The sequence below is a fragment of the Loxodonta africana genome, chromosome 1 (genome assembly GCF_030014295.1).
Source record: "Loxodonta africana isolate mLoxAfr1 chromosome 1, mLoxAfr1.hap2, whole genome shotgun sequence".
NCBI classification, from domain to species: Eukaryota; Metazoa; Chordata; class Mammalia; order Proboscidea; family Elephantidae; genus Loxodonta; species Loxodonta africana.
The window spans coordinates 94,105,148-94,122,041 of NC_087342.1; the positions used below are offsets into that span (position 1 = coordinate 94,105,148).

The 16,894-nt window shown below is 50.0% G+C and overlaps 1 protein-coding gene across 4 annotated transcripts; it reads left to right on the top strand.

Moving 5' to 3' along the window:
• The first annotated feature begins 4,387 nt into the window (after positions 1 to 4,387).
• Positions 4,388 to 16,490, top strand: BRD2 (bromodomain containing 2). Of its 4 annotated transcripts, none has more exons than XM_064284305.1 (13): positions 4,388 to 4,801; positions 7,395 to 8,739; positions 10,299 to 10,602; positions 11,202 to 11,339; positions 11,821 to 11,959; positions 12,040 to 12,254; positions 12,351 to 12,725; positions 13,227 to 13,355; positions 13,550 to 13,798; positions 13,918 to 14,171; positions 14,898 to 15,202; positions 15,428 to 15,550; positions 15,791 to 16,490. In XM_064284305.1, exons 2-13 carry the CDS (start codon positions 8,711 to 8,713, stop codon positions 15,925 to 15,927), a joined length of 2,397 nt encoding a protein of 798 aa, XP_064140375.1. In that variant the 5' UTR covers positions 4,388 to 4,801; positions 7,395 to 8,710; the 3' UTR covers positions 15,928 to 16,490. The 4 variants fall into 4 exon arrangements, with proteins under 4 accessions (XP_064140375.1, XP_064140371.1, XP_064140378.1 ...); XM_064284301.1 differs by lacking the exon at positions 4,388 to 4,801 and adding an exon at positions 6,867 to 6,992; XM_064284308.1 differs by lacking the exons at positions 4,388 to 4,801; positions 10,299 to 10,602 and adding exons at positions 6,867 to 6,992; positions 10,846 to 10,937.
• Positions 16,491 to 16,894: the final 404 nt, after the last annotated feature.

Here is a 16,894-nt window from a genome sequence, read left to right on the forward strand (position 1 = left end):
AGACTCAGAAGGAAGTGAGGAGAACTGTTAACACCACAGAAGGCACAGATGGTGAGAAGCAGCACAGGATTAGCAGCAGCAGTGAACGGGCAGCAACAGAACTAGAAGACCAGCGCCAGACACCGTTGTAGCTGACCCACAGAGCAAGGGAGCGGAGTACCTGTGTGCAAGAGGCTTCCTGGCGGAGCAGGGTGCCTGTGGACACTTACTGGCAGAGCTAGGCTTGCCAAGCCACGGAGTGAGAGAGCTGAGTGCCTTCTGGCTGAAGTTTACTGGTGGAGTGTGGTGCCTCCAGGCACTTATCAGTAGAGCTACAGGGCCTTGAACACCTGGCCCAGCAGGGCAGATGTGTGGGATAAGGCCGAAGGGCTGAGAGGCCAAGAAACCAGGAAGCAGAAGCTGAAGAGACAAGGAACAAAGGAAGCTAAGCTGCCTCAGTCTCAAAGGGTATGGCCACAACCTCTGGGGTTCCAAAGGGTGGAGCCATGGCTTCTGGTGTTTCTAAGGGTGGAGTTGCCACTCAGATTAACTAGGAGAACGTCAGTCTCAAAGGGTATTGCCACAACCTCTGGGGTTCCAAAGGGTGGAGCCATGGCCTCTGGTGTTTCTAAGGGTGGAGTTGCCACTCAGATTAACTAGGAAAATGGTGTGCCTAAAGCCAAGGGAACAGAGTTGCTGTTTCAGTGGGCCTAGAAGACAGAGCCGAAGCCCAGAGCCAAAGGGCCTCTACTGAGAATCCAGAGAGTGTGGCCAATACCTAGAGTCTGGAGGGCAGGGTGATTGGGTAAACTGCCTCAGAAAACAGAGGATTACCTTCAAAGCCTTAAGGGCTAATGCAATGTGTTCCACTGACTTGCTTGGTACCTGTTACCCCTTCTTTCCCTCGTTTCTCTCATTTATAATGGAAAGGTCTACCTTGTGCCTGTTCTGCAATTGTACCTTTGGAAACAGGTAACTTATGTTCTAGATTTCACAGATGAAGAGGAATTTTGGGATTTGGGATTTGGAATTGATTTAAGACTTCTGCTATAATATGATGGGGTAAATATATTTAATGTATGGCAAAGACAAATTTTGGGGGGCCAAAAGGTGGGGTATCATGGATGAATTGTGTTCTCCAAAGCTAAGAGTATACTTGGTTAGGCCATGATTCCCAGTATTGTGTGGCTGTCCTTCATTTTGTGATTGATATAATTTTCCTATGTGTTGTAAATCCTAATCTCTACCTGCGGTTACTGAGGTAAGGCCAGATTATGTTGAAGAGGGTTAGGGTGGGATGTAACATCCTTGCTTAGGTCACATGGTCGATCCAATGTAAAGGTAGTTTCCCTCGAGGTGTGGCCTAAACCACCTTTTATCTTATAAGAGATAAAAGTAAAGGGAAGCAAAGAGAGTCTGGGGGACCTCATACCAAGAAAGCAGTGCTGGGAGCAGAGCTCGTCCTTTGGACCCAAGGTTCCTGCGCAGAGAAGCTCCTAGATCACAGGAAGATTGATGACAAGGACCTTCCTCCAGAGCCGACCAGAGAAAGCCTTCCCTTGGAGCTAACACCCAGAATTTGGACTTCTAGCCTACTAGACTGTGACAGCATACATTTGTTTGTTAAGGCCATCCACTTGTGGTATTTCTGTTACAGCTGCATTAGAAAACCAATAAAGATGGACTGGGGGGAGACAACTGTTCTATGTGGAAGAAACAGCATGTGTAAAACACTGAGGCATGAAAAAAATGGTACTTCTAGGAAAAAATTTGATATGTCTGGAATACAGGGTCCAAGAGGAAGTGGCTAGACACGAGGCTGGAGAGACAGGCTGATCTTTCCAGTAAGCGCAGGAATTTGAACTTTAATATGATGAAGTAATACAACAGTTAAACAGTAGCATATGGCCAAAACTGTATTTTGGAAAGCTCACTCCCAGCAGTACTGTGGCAGAGGCAGAGAGGAAAGTCTAGAGCAGCGCTGTTCTACAGAACTTTCTGCAATGATGGAAATGTTCTATAATTCGTAGGGTCCAATATGATAGCCACTAACCACATGTGGCTATGGAGAACACGAAATGTGGCTACTGCAACTGAGGAAGTGCATTTAAAGTTTTAATATTTAAAAAGCAACATGTGACTAATGGGCTACCACAGTGGACAAAGCAGCTCTAAAACCCGTACCAAAGAAATAGGGAAATCAGTTTGGAGGCTATTATCTTTATGGAAGCAGACGGCTACATCTTTCTCCCACGGAGCAGCTGGTGGATTCAAACCACTGACCTTCTGGTTAGCAGCTGAGCACTTTAACCACTGCGCTGCCAGGGCTCCTTGTAGTAGGAGTAGAACAGTGTGATTCAAAGGATATTTAAGAGTTAAAATCATTGTCTGGTCCATGTAAAGTTGTGAGGAAAAAATCAAGAATGGGCTCCCAGATTCCAGGCTTTGCAACTGAATAGTTAGCCATTAGCCAGGATAGTAACAGGAGGAACAGGTCTACTGCATACAAAATGCAGCTATTTTGAACATGTTGCAGCGTCTTAGATTTATCCAAGTGGGAATATTCAGTAGCAAGTTTACCTCAGGAGGGCTGCCTGAACTAAAGACACTGATTTGAGAGACTTGGAGCCATTGAGTGATTATTACTTAAGGAAAAAAAAAGCCAAACCAAACCTTATGCTGTCAAGTCAATTCTGACTCACAGTGACCCTACAGGACAGACCAGAACTGCCCCATGGGGTTTCCAAGGAGCGGCTGGTAGATTCAAAGTACCAACCTTTCCGTTAGCAGCCCAGCTCTTAACCACTGTACCACCTGGGCTTCCTACCTAGAAAAGATGAAGAGAATTAGCAGATTGAAATAAAATTTTAGCAAACAAAACATTTAATGGAAGGGCTAAGGAAGAAGAGTCCACAGGAGAGATTGGGAAGGAAAAGAGTTAAGAGCAAAAACAAGCAAACAAACATAAACAAAAAAAACAGGTGACACTGGCCACAGAAATCAAGGATATAGAGAATTCTATGGGGAGCAAATGATTCAAACCCACTGCCATCGAGTCGATTCCGACTAGCGATTCAGAAAGGTCAAATAAGCTGAGAAGTGAAAAATGCTTCCTGACTTCGCCAATTAGGTTTTTCATGACATTTGCCAGAACAACTTCAGTGGTGGAAGCCTGACGAAAATGGGTTGAACAGTGGGGATAAAAAAAAATAGTGGCGGTAATTTCCACACGTGGCTGTGCAAGGAGGCTGAAAAATAAATAAGAGTCTACAAATAAAGTCTATATAGAGAAAGTTGTTATCCTTTCTTTTCTGTTGGGGAAACCAGTAGATGGAAGAAATTAAAAATACCTAAGGACGGAGTGTGGAGGATAATCTCAGAGTAATTGTCCAGGTTTTTGACTAGGTCAAAGAAAAGGGATTTCCTTAAAACGAAGTAAGGATCCTTAGGGAAAAAGAAAAGATACAGACATGTCCTCCTTTATAGGTTCGAGGTAGGAAGCTGGTAAATGCCCCTGCAAATTGACCTTTCTGTTCTTAGAGGTGATACTTGTTGGCGGGGGTTAGGGACTACGGAGTGAAAGTCTGGATTATACTCTCGAGGGTCAAGGGAGAAGTTATTGGCTAGGTACAAATAAAAGGATTGCTTTAGGTGGCAACTGAATTACAATGGCATTTTACATTAACAATCCCTAAATTTTTATGGGATTCAAGATTATAAAGACAAAGCCTTAAAAAAAACTAGAACACTTTTAACTTAAACGGTCGACTACGAGGTGAGTAGAGAAGCAACAGTGATCAGAAGGTTGGTAAGTTTTCTAAAAGAAAGAGGAAGGAGTCAAAGGGCTGACAGGTCTCAATGAAGTATCAAGGCTAGGGGTAGGTTCCGGGGAAATGAGAGGTTGTGAAGCTGCCTAAGTCAAAGAAACTGACTAAAAAAGCTCACTTCTTCCGTCCGTTTCTCATCTCCCCGCTGCAGGCACGTCGATAGTGATAAACTCCCTCTCCCAGGGCCCCACCCTGCAAACCCTCACGTGTCCAGGTCCAGGCCCCACTCTTCACTACAACAGCTCCGCGGAGCGCCTTTTTGCTGGACTCCGGCTAGGATATGGCAGGCTGAATCTTACCATCCGGTTAAAGAAACCAAGGTAGGCCGCTCGGGGCCGACGTGGGCAGTGGGGGAGGGGCCGCCGAGGCTGGAGTCCAGCACTCAGCAACCGCTTCCGCCCCACCCACTGCGCTCGCTCGCGGCCCCGCCGCGGGAACTCGGTTTCCGCCCGGACGCCTGCGCCTTACAGCTTCCCCCGCAGCCTGCGGCTCTCGATTCCCTTCCCCCAAGCCGGTCGCACCCTTGCGCCTGCGCTGTGCAAATTCTCGAGCTGCGGCAGCCATGCTGAGTCCGTAACGCGAGGTGCGTGGGGGGGACAGAGTCGAAGACAGCGGGATAAGAGGCCGGGGATATGGAGAAGCAGCGACGTTAGAGGGCTCTGGGTCTCGTGGGATAGGCCTGGGCCGTGCAGCCCCCTTGGCCCTTTGCACGACACCCTGGAACATTGAGAAAACTGGCCCCTGTGGCTGGGGGAAAGAGGGGGAGCAGCTGGCACGTGACCCTTGTCGGCCAATCTGGGTGTTGCTGACGTGGTCGCGCGGCTCCGCGGCTCTCCCCACCCCCGCCGGGCTGGGAAGGGAGGGGCTGGGGGCTCATCCCCCTCCCCCAACACTGCTTCAGTTTCCGGGGGGGTGACACCCCGGATCACAACCTCCCCCCGCCGCACCATGCCGAGGGGAACAGAGAAGCCCCCTTGGAAGGTTCCAGGATCCAGGTGAGAAGGGGTGTGGGGATGTTGTCAGTCATTTAAGTGCTTAACCAATGGGGGGGAGTCCAGGAGGGAATTCTTGGGGTTCAGAGAGGATTGCTGGAGGTGGGAGGATTTGTCCTTCAAACATTTTACAGCCAATGGGAGCGTGGAGGGGTGCGAGCGGGAGAGGGCCCGCACGATGGGGGAGGGGAATGGCCGACCTTCTGCCTCCGTACCAATTGGAGGGCAAAAGGGTGTGGGGGCGATATGTGCCCCCCCATTCCATCCATCCCCGGGGCGTGCAGGAACCTGAAGCCAGGTGAGATGGGACCCTTTTGGGGGCTGGAGAGAGGGATGACTTAGTGGGCTGAGAAATGGGAGGGGTGACTGTAGTTCGTACACTTGGATGAGAATACATAAATTGGCAACCCAGGTCGTGAACTGAGGTTGTTCTCAGGCGCCCACACCTTTTCTCCCCTGAGACTCTGGAAGGAGCATATTTGTGTTCCCTCTATGTCATCGGTAGGAAGGTGGTAATCATCACATGGCATTTTGGAGGTTATGCTTCGAGTCGCTTATCGAATTCTGTGCATTCACGTGGACACTGCCTGTGGGCCTTCTGCACAAACCTTCGTTAGCCCCTGCCCTTGCGTGGTCCCACCTGAGCACGTGTTTGCCCTTCGTTGGTGAGGGCATACAGGCTGAAAGCTTGGGGTCCATTTAGGAGCAGAAACTAGGCCCAAGATGGGTACTGGGAGGGGAGTAGAAAGCGTGGCGAAAGGCTGGAGGGTTGAGCCTCAGGATTTGGAATGATTCCACAGCTCCCAAGGTTTCGAGTTTCTCCTGGGTGGCCTCTCCATAGCCTCCTTCCCCCTCCCCCATTCCTGAACTGTTCTCTCCTTGTGTGCTGTGGGGGAGGGAACGGAAAGGGGGAAGAATTACTTTTCCAAATTACTTAGTAGCAGTGGCCTCCCTAGTGACTCAGGTGGGGGTAGGGAGGACTGGGAGGGACGGGGGGATCAGTGATTTTCCGGCAAGTAGGAAATTAATGCGAGAGTTATGTCTGGCCGCCCTTTTCCCTTTCAGTATTTTCTCCCACCTTCTAGCTTTTCTTCCTTGGCCGGCGCCCTAGGGGCTTCTACCTTGACCCGCGAGGCCCCGGGTGGAGAAAAGCCGATTTGGGAGGTTGGGCCACTAGGGGAAGGAAACGGGGGAGGGGAAGAGGCGCTGCAAAGTTGCTGTGTCATTGTGCTCTCTGCTGCAGCCGCCGGGCGGGGCCGTGGGCACTTTTGGGGAGCTGGGCTTGATCCGTGGTGGGGATGGAAGAGACTCTGCCTTCCCGGTGCGCACTCCCTGCAGGGTGTGCCTGACTCGGGTGGCCAAGAAGCCTGGAGATTGGCGGCCATTTTAGACGCAGTAACCGAGGTTAGGGCTCCAGGGCTACTGCGAAGGAAGGAGGGTGGCCTGGTTGGAGCTCAAGGACCTAGGCCTTCACGAGTCCTTCTCGGGGGAGGAGGAGGTTTTACGTTCTTCAACTACATTAATTTCATTACCCAGATATTAAATTAGTTCATAGCGTAATTGATTTTCCACCCAAGTCTTCCCTGGTAGGTGGCGGAATGGAGGGCCTGGGGAAATGGAGGATGCTCGCCGCTAAAACCCGGGTATTCTCTGGTGGAAGAAACTCGAGTCTTTGACTCTCTCGTAAGGGGGCAAGAGAGGGGGCGGAAGGCTGCAGAGTTGGTTTAGAGATCCTAACCAGGTGGTGTCCTGGATCTGTATTCATACGCAGTCTGTAATCTTCTTCAGATAACCAGATTGCGGGAAGACTGGCGGAATGGGTTGGGGGGAGGGGGCGAAACAGCTCCCAAAATGGCTCCTGCCCCTCCTCGGAGGCGGACGGCCTGGGGGGAGGGGAGAGGGGGAGGGCTAGTCTGAGCCACAGCTGCCGCCTCCTCCGCTCGCCCTCCTCCCTGGCGCTGACCGGTGGACGAGCCGCTCCGTGGGGAGGACTCCGGACCCTGGTGGGGGGGGGCTCTCTGCCCCGCGACAGAGGGCCTCTGAGAGGGGGATGCGGGTCAGCCCTCGGGAGGGGGGGGGTAGGGAGCGTCGGGAAGGTCTGAGATCGCCAGGGGGGAGAGGTTGTTTCCCCTGGTTCGACCCTCGCAGAGCTTTTTTACGCCCTGAGCCAGACACCGGAATGAAGTTTGGAGAGGTGGGTTTCATTTTATGTTGTGGATGGGTGCATTTGCAATTTCTGCTCTTACTTTAGGGCGGGTTCTTAGGTTATGACGAGCAGGCAGATTTTTGTGTTACTAAAGGTTTGAGTGGGGAGAGATTGGAGAGGTGATTGTGGGTACACGTTTTTGGAACCCATTCTAGGTTTGGTATTAAGACGCTTGGGAGTCCACAGGTTTATTCTGAAGGGTATTTTGCCTTTCGATTGTTTGGCCTGTGGGAAAAAGGAAAGGATTTTTAGAGACTCTGGCAAGCCTGTATTTTAGATCGTGTAGGATAGGAACGTGAGATTCTTTCGTCGCTACATTCGGGGGCCCTCAGCTGTACGCCAGAGGAGCAGGCCACAGCTTCTAAGATGGCGTCTTCTTCTCCGTTGCAGATTCATCACTGCAGCGGCCACACTGCCGAGAACCACCACCCGCCAGGAGTCCTGCGGCCACACCCCTAGTGGGCCGAGGCCGGCTCTGCCCGCCCACACGGCCCCCTCCCGTCGGCCTACCCGCCTAGCCAATGGAGGAGCTAGGAATGGCACGACTTGCCGGAGCTTGGCAGTCGCCCGTCGCACCGGGCTCGCATGCTTGGGAAGACAGTGTTGGAGAGGGACCGATGGGAGAGGGTGCTGGACGCTTTAGAGGGATGGCTCCAGCACCCCTCTCAACCTTCCTCTTTCCCTGGAGTCGCCGGACCGCAGCACAGGCGATTGGCTCAGATGTGGCGGGTTGCCGTTTCTGTATGGGTCTATGCGGCAGACTTTTGCCTAGTGACTGACGCCTTGGAAATGAAGTTCATGATGTCATCGTTTAGGCCAACCAATAGGAAAAGCTCCCGCGGCGAGACGTTCCTCCCTTCTCGACTTGGCTTCTTCAAGCGCGTGAGCGAGCGTGAGCGCGCAGAGAGGGTGGGGGAAGTCTGGAGCTCGGTGGCGCGCATGAGCGGCGAAGCTCCTCCCACCCGCCTATATATAAAGGGCTGGCGCGGAGCTCTGCGGCGCCATTTCGCGCTGGAGTGGAGCAGCCTCTAGAACGAGCCGGAGGACTCGGCCTTTCGATACAGAGCCTTCGAGTCGTCGGGGGTGGCCATTGCAATCCACGTCCATCCGCTTGGAAATGGCCTTCGTCTCGGCCTATGACCGATACCGGCGGACAGTACAGACCCCATAGAAGCCCCCGAAGCTCCCCTTTTCCGGGCCCCGCCCAATCCTCGGAGTCTATCCACCCCCTCTACTCCGCCCTCAAGAGGATTTCAAAGATGGAGGCGGCGGCTCCATAAACCATTTTCCGTGTTCATCCGCCTCCATCCGAGGTCGAAACGGGACCTCGTCGTCCTCGGACGGTCCTAGCAGGAAGAGGGAATCCCTGCACATCAACAGCGGGCTATATTGACGACGGTGTCTGTGATCGGGGGCCGTCCTTGGGTTCGAAGAGTCCTTTCCCCCCCACATTCGCCCGCTTCAGCTGGGGCCGCCGCCATTTTCTCACTGGCCGCCGCCTGTGGAGCGCACCGAGCTGTCGGGAGCTCTCAGGCCCTGCGGAGGAGACTGCCTTTGTACCGGCCCGGCGCGGGGGTTGTCGCCTGGAGGATTAAGGGCGACTGCCCTCCCCCACTTCCCGGGTTATGCTGGACCCGGCGGTGAGGGAAACCGAGGCCACCCGGACTTACCGCGGCTGAGGGCAGCGCCGGTTCCCTGCGCTCAAGATGCTGCAAAACGTGACTCCCCACAACAAGTAGGTCCCAGCGAGGGTTGCGTCGGGGGGAGGGGGTGTGGGACCGGGCGGCGCGCGTTCGGGGTCGTCTGGAGCCCACTCGGGCGCGCAGTGACTGCGCCGCGCAACTGTTGGCTCGCGGGAGGGGCTCGAGCGGACGGTTTGGGAACTGTGGCGGCGGCCCTGTTAATGTTTATGAGGGGAGTGCAGGTTGTCGATTTATACGGGAGTTTTCTCGGCGGGTTCAACGCTTAATCGAGTTGGGCAAAGCAGGACGTAAAGGGGATGTATGAGTTGAAACGGGGAGCGGGTCCTGCGGGTGGTGAGTCTGGTCCTAGCGACCGTGTGTCGAGGACGTTTTGGGGGGTTCGCAGGCATACGTACTGCCATGTAGAGTTGCCGTGGTGGTGGAGCTTCAGGGATTAGCTGCGGGGATTCCCGGGATAGGGTAGAGCGGGATCGCTCGCCCGGCGTGTGGGCTCCTTATGTCTAGGGTAGGTGATCAGCCTGAAGCACGGGTTTGTGTGTGTGTGTGTGTGGAGTTTGGTTCCGGGGATGTGTGTGTGCTTTTGGGGAGGTGCGTTTTTTTGGTAGCCTGAGAGTTTATTTCAGGGTAGGAGGGCGGAGCTAAATCTCTTCGAATTCCAGCTTTGCGGATTGTAAACAATGAGATGTTCCGGTGTAGTATTTTGAGTCTTGTGTTCTGGAAGCACCTCGTCCGACGGGGTACCTGAGAGAATGTAAACTTGAAAAAAAAACTGTTGTTGGTCTTTGCCTTTCAGAGTTAACGTTATGGTGGGTAGTGTTAGTGGGGTGCTTTTTTCTTTTTTTTTTTGAAGTGGAGGATGGGAGCACAGTATCAAACGAGGGGACTTGCTGACCTTGACTGTTGAGCTGTTTGGTTTTTTGAGTTCCTCGTGGAGAGGAGACAGTTCAGTTTGGTGGGAACGATCTCTGAGGGCTTGCAGCTGGGCTATTTCAGGCTGTGAAGTCTGACAAGTGTTCCCTCGTCTGAATTTCTTGAGTTGAAATGTCTCGTTTTCTGTTACGGAGCTTACCCAGAGATGGTGGGATGCTGGTGTCTTCTGCCCGGATGGATTCTTAGCTGTCTTACAAACATTTTTTGAAGTTACTCACCGTTTTTGTTTTCTTTCTGTTTTCACCCCTTTTCTCGGGCTCAACCACCGTGGCGACTCTTAGGCCCCTAGTGAGGAGAAAGCTTGAAACTTGAGTTTCTCGGCTCCACCCACTGTCCTTAAGCCACATCCCCGTGGAGCAGTACTTTTCGCTATATGCCGTTAGAAACTATCCTGGGCTTTGTATTAATTAAAAAGATGTGAACGGGTGTATCAGAGTCTACAAAGGTGAGACCTAGATAGATTCGTTCCGGTAAGCAAAAAGAAATGGGAAACAAAAACTCCACAGATTGGTACTGGTTGAGAACTTATTTTCGTAAGCTAGATTATCTTTGTTTAGGTCCAAAACCTGCATTTACTGCATATAGTGCAGATTGCGTGCTTTCCTGATTTTTTTTTTTTTTTTTACGGTGTTAACTACATCTTTTTTTTTTTGTTTCCCAGGCTCTCTGGGGAGGGGAATGCAGGGTTATTGGGGCTGGGCCCAGAGGCAGCAGCTCCAGGGAAAAGGATTCGAAAGCCCTCTCTGCTGTATGAGGGATTCGAGAGCCCCACAATGGCTTCAGTGCCAGCTTTGCAACTGACCCCTGCCAACCCACCACCCCCTGAGGTGTCCAATCCCAAAAAGCCAGGACGGGTCACCAACCAGCTGCAGTACCTGCACAAGGTGGTAATGAAGGCTTTGTGGAAACATCAGTTTGCATGGCCGTTCCGGCAGCCCGTGGATGCCGTCAAACTGGGTCTGCCGGTGAGTAGACATTGGAGTGGGGAGGTGTGGAAGTGAGCAAGAGTGTGTGTGAGTGGGGGTAAGCTGTTTAGTGTAGTGCTGCGGCCCCTAGAGAGTTCCTGTCTCTCCCACATAGGCAGATAACTACCACATTTTTGGATCCTTGATCCTTTGCGATTAATCCCAGCCGCTTGCTGTCTAGGCATCTCGTTGTGCCCTCCACGTATCTTTCCCTAACTTTTGTGCCCTGGCTCCATTTTACAGATTCCCACCCCTGGTTGGGAGAGAACCACGGTGGCCAAAATCCTTAGCTTCTTCCTCTCCCTCACGCAGCCCATGGATAGCCAGCCCCAGAGGTAATGTCACAGGATGGGAAGCTTACCAGAAGCGGGTGGGTGGGTGGTTAAGAGAAAGGCACGCCTTACTGGGTTTTCGTTAAAGAATTTACTCAGGCTGTCCTGTAGTTCAGTGGGGGCCGCAGTTTAGGAGACTTTGTACCCCTTTGGCACCTAGTGGTGGGTGGGTGTGTGTGTGTGTGTGTGTGTGCTAGGGTCGTTAGTTTCCCTAGGGAAATTGGGATTTGCTTTGCAGTGGCTCTGATTTTTTTTTTTTTTTTTTAGGATTATCACAAAATTATAAAACAGCCTATGGACATGGGTACTATTAAGAGGAGACTTGAAAACAACTATTATTGGGCTGCTTCAGAGTGTATGCAGGATTTTAACACCATGTTCACCAACTGTTATATCTACAACAAAGTAAGTTTTTCTACGGAGAAAGGGCTTTTTTGTTCGTTTGAAGATTTTTTTTTACATGAAGCCTGAGAGTTTTATTATAGAACAGTAGAGTAAAGGATAGTCAGAAAACCCGAGCTCCAGGCGGGACCACCGGACAGGAAGATGTGGTCTTAGAGCTCTAGAGTTAAAAAAAAAAAGCTAAGTAGAACACTTGGGAATGGTGGCACTGTTTTTCAAAGAAAGCCCCAGAGGCTTGGGTAGAATAGGATCTGTTTTCTTTGTCAGCCCTTGTTCCTTTACTTTAGAACTTTAAGGAACCTTTTTCCACCCTTCATTGTGTATTGAGGGACAGAGTTGGGAGGGAAAATGGAAAAGGGTGGTCCAGTGTAGGTAAATTTCAGTATTTGATGACAAAAGCGTTTAAGGGTGGTAGAGGTAAGAAAGAAGTGTTTATTTTCTTTCAGTTGGTATTTGATCCTTTTTTTGTTTGTGTTTTTCATAGCCCACTGATGACATCGTACTTATGGCACAGACGCTGGAAAAGATCTTTCTACAGAAAGTGGCATCAATGCCACAAGAGGAGCAAGAGCTTGTCGTGACAATCCCTAAGAATAGCCACAAAAAGGGGGCCAAGTTGGCAGGTAGGAAAAGTGGGGGTTTTGCCAATGAAGACTAAAAGACGGGAAAGAATCAAAACTAATTTTTTCTTAACGGTTCCCAGCTTTCCAAGGTAGTATCACCAGTGCTCATCAGGTGCCTGCTGTCTCATCTGTGTCACACACAGCTCTGTATACTCCACCACCTGAGATACCTACCACTGTCCTTAACATTCCCCACCCATCGGTGATCTCCTCTCCCCTTCTCAAGTCTCTGCACTCCGCCGGACCTCCGCTTCTTGCTGTCTCTGCAGCTCCCTCTGCTCAGCCCCTTGCCAAGGTATGGCTCTGTGTGTTTTTTGGGGGGCGATAGAAAGGGGAAAGTCTTGAATGAGGTGGAGCTGGAATAAAAGACTCACCTTTTTTATCTCTGCAGAAGAAAGGGGTAAAGAGGAAAGCAGATACTACCACACCTACACCTACAGCCATCCTGGCTCCTGGTTCCCCAGCTAGCCCCCCTGGGGCTCTCGAGCCTAAGGCAGCGCGGCTTCCCCCTGTGCGAAGAGAGAGTGGCCGCCCCATCAAGCCACCCAGGAAAGACTTGCCTGATTCTCAGCAACAACACCAGAGCTCCAAGAAAGGAAAGCTATCAGAACAGTTAAAACATTGCAATGGCATTTTGAAGGAGTTACTCTCCAAGAAACACGCTGCCTATGCCTGGCCCTTCTATAAACCGGTGGACGCTTCTGCTCTTGGCCTGCATGACTACCATGACATCATTAAGCACCCAATGGACCTCAGCACTGTCAAGGTACCCACTGCATGGGGCAGATGGGATGCAGGCAGTGATCGGAACCTAAAACAACTATTCATCTGAGTAGGCACACCAGCAGTCTTTGATTTTACATTTAGTAAATAATGGGACAGAAAGTCGAGTGTTTCACGAGAGTACATATTTCCTAGTGTTTTGGCATAATAGGGCTGGTTTTCTTGTCAGAACAATGTTTTCCGTTTACGGTTAAGTACCATTTACTGGAGTGCTGGGCTTAGGGGGAGTTAAGGGGTGGAAGGAGATACGAGGCTATCTGCCTCCCCTATCACTTAGAAATGGTTTTTTTTTCTAGACATAGATATTTCTTCAACCCACCCAAATTCCTTTGACTTCAAACTTGAACCCCAGGGCACAGATCCTTAAGTTCATCCTTAAGGTACCTGTGTCCTCAAGAAGGGGCTCCTCTTGTGGTGTCTGGGGTTGGCAGGGAAAGGTGAGTCTCCCTGCCTGTGCAGCTTCTGATGCTGCCTCCTTCTGCAGCGGAAGATGGAGAATCGTGATTACCGTGATGCACAGGAGTTTGCTGCTGATGTGCGGCTTATGTTCTCCAACTGCTATAAGTACAATCCACCAGACCACGATGTTGTGGCCATGGCACGAAAGTTGCAGGTGAGTGCCAAGGTTGGATGGTGTTTGAAAATTGGACCTGGGGAGGAGTTCTTATTATTTGTGATGAAGCACAACCTTTTCCCATGAGGATGGATCTCACAAGTTATACAGTCGTAAATTGAAGGTATACTAGTGGGTGGTTGGGAAGAATCAGGGCACTCTCAACATAGTTTTGATTCTGCTGCTTTTTCTAGGATGTATTTGAGTTCCGTTATGCCAAGATGCCAGACGAACCCTTGGAACCAGGGCCTTTACCAGTTTCTACAGCCTTGCCCCCTGGCCTGGCCAAATCGTCTTCTGAGTCATCCAGTGAGGAAAGTAGCAGTGAGAGTTCCTCTGAGGAAGAGGAGGAAGATGAAGAGGATGAGGAGGAAGAAGAAGAGAGTGAAAGCTCTGACTCGGAGGAAGAAAGGGCTCATCGCTTGGCAGAACTACAAGAACAGGTATTGTCACTCTTTTGTTTACTGGGTAAGAGGCACATTCCCTATTTTTGATTTTTCTTGTAGTTATTGTCTTTGTTTTATTTCCCTGCTTCACGTCTGGTTTCTTTTTTCACTTTTAGCTGCGGGCAGTACATGAACAATTGGCAGCCTTGTCCCAAGGCCCAATATCCAAGCCCAAGCGGAAGAGAGAGAAAAAGGAAAAAAAGAAAAAACGGAAGTCAGAGAAGCATCGAGGCCGAGCTGGGGTTGATGAAGATGACAAGGGACCCCGGGCTTCCCGCCCACCTCAGCCCAAGAAGTCCAAGAAAGCAAGTGGGAGTGGCAGTGCTGCTGCACTAGGACCTCCTGGCTTTGGGCCTTCTGGTGGCACCAAGTGAGTTGTAACAGGATAGGGAGCAGGGAAATGACAGCTATTATCGATTTTGTGTGCCAGAGGGTCTTTGTCACAGCTAATCAACTGTCAGCGTAGCATGAAAGCAGCCATAAGCAGTATGTGTAAACAAATGAGCCATGGTTGTGTTCCAGTAAAACTTTATTTACAAAAGCATGTAGCAGGCCACATTTATCTTTTGGGCCATAGTTCGTCTAAATCTTCTCTAAGATTATGAATCTAGACTTTTTACTTACTTTCCATGGTGGGTCAGGTTAGTGCCTTAGGGAGTAAAAAGATGAACTGAAAATTGTAGATTAAATAAGATAGATATGTGTCTATATGTTTATGTACTTCTTTTTTTTTTTTAAAGCTCAATGGTGTCGAGTAGATTCCAACTCAGTGACTGCAGGACAGAGTAGAACTGCCCCATAGGGTTTCCAAGGAGCGGCTGGTGGATTTGAGCTGCTCACTTTTTCGTTGGTAGCCGAGCTGTTAGATACTGTGCCACCAGGGCTCCATTTATGTACATAGATGACAGTTTTTGTAAGTATACCACTAATAGTGAGAGTTAAGTAAATGTAAAATAGTTGGTAAATAAGAACTCAGTAAAATGATTCCCCAGGGCAGTGTTTCAGAAGCTCTACTGCAGTTAGAAAGTAACAGTGGGAACATGTTGGGAGAGACTAATGAAGCTTCCCCAGTTGACAATTTTCTTTTTGCCCACAGACTTCCCAAAAAGGCCACAAAGACAGCCCCACCTGCCCTACCTGCAGGCTATGATTCAGAAGAGGAGGAAGAAAGCAGGCCCATGAGTTATGATGAGAAGAGACAGTTAAGCTTGGACATCAACAAATTACCTGGGGAGAAGCTGGGCCGAGTAGTGCACATAATCCAAGCCAGAGAACCTTCTTTACGTGATTCAAACCCAGAGGAGATTGAAATTGACTTTGAAACACTCAAGCCGTCCACGCTCAGAGAGCTTGAGCGCTATGTCCTTTCCTGCTTACGAAAGAAACCGCGGAAGCCCTACAGTAAGTACGAAATGAGGTCAGGCAGTGTGACAATGCTTCTGTACGTCTAAGGACGACTTAGAGAAGGGTCAGGGGTTGTGTTTGAGGCACTAAGTTGTCAAGAGCTCAGGGTGGTGGGAGAGGTATTGCTTATCAGCTGATGTTGAATGAAGAAACTTGTCAGCCTTAAAGGCTGTAAAATTAGGATGTTTGTCACGATCTCAGTGAGTCTGTTTCTTTTTTTAGCCATTAAGAAACCTGTGGGAAAGACGAAGGAAGAACTGGCTTTAGAGAAGAAGCGAGAACTAGAAAAGCGGTTACAGGATGTTAGTGGGCAGCTGAATTCCACCAAAAAACCTCCCAAGAAAAGTGAGTATTCTCTTAGAAAAACCCATTGCTATCAAGCCAGTTCCGACTCATGGCAACACTGTAGGACACAGTAGAACTGCCCCATGGTATTTCCAAGAAGTGGCTGGTGGATTCAAACTCCAACCTTAAGTTAGCAGATGACCTCTTAACCACTGGGCCACCAGGGCTCCATGAGTATCTTTTTGACTTATGTTTTTCTTGATAAGTGGAGTTTTATAACCTTCCATCATTGTTCTGCAGCGAGTGAGAAAACAGAGTCTTCAGTGGCACAGCAAGTAGCAGTGTCACGCCTCAGCGCTTCCAGTTCCAGTTCGGATTCCAGCTCCTCTTCTTCATCTTCCTCTTCTTCTGACACCAGTGATTCAGACTCAGGCTAAGGAGCCGAGCGAGATGGGGCAGGAGGCTCCGCAGGACCGGACCACTAGACCACACTGCCCCGCCCCTTTTCCCTTGCTGTGATACTTCCTCATCTCACCCCCCACTGTAGGAGAGCTGGCTCTGCAGGGGGGAGAGATGCAGGGACATTTACTGAAGAAGGGACATGGACAAAAGATTCTGAGTTCCCAGCCCCAGTGCGAGTGACCTCTTGGACATAGAGCCCCCATTCGAAATGGGTACAAGGTAGGAGTGGTCAAAGGCCTTGATAAGGGGTTACCTGAGGCCATAGCTGCCCTGTTCACTTGTAAAGGCCGTGTATTGAGGTTGGTTGTTCTAATTTATTTTAAGCTAGGTAAGGCTGGGGGGGTGGGGCTGTTGTCCCCTCAGCCTCCATGGGGAGGGAAGAAAGGGGAGCTTTTTTTTTTTTTTTTTCTACTGTTGTTTGCTTATCTTCTATATTTGGGACCCCTGAGGGTTTCAGTCATCTCCCCATTTGGTCCCCTGGACTGTCTTTTTCTTTGTCTGTTGATTCTGACTTGTAAATAAAGGAAATATTATTCAAGTCCTGAGTTACAGTGGTCTTACACTATTTGTTTCCGTGGTGCTTCATTTCTAAAGTCAAAGGAAAGTGACATAGGATATGAGAATTTTTGAGGAAAATACTTCTGAGATGAGAAAAGAATAGCTGTACTATAATGGAATTATGCCACAGTTTATATAAACTTGAGGTTACTGCTGTGGTGATTAAAAATAAATGCATCGGTTTTTGGTAAAAGCAAGTCCTTCAGAGTAACCTTGCTCTGGTTTAGATGTGGGGAAAAATGCATATTCTGCCTATCGCTTTTATCAAGAATTTAAAACTCAAGATTTTGAAGTAGGATCTGAAATTTTTCTCTCCGGTGCTGCATTAACTCCTGCGAAGTCTTGAAATATGAAAGGTGGGTGGGAGATAGCCACAGGCTGGTA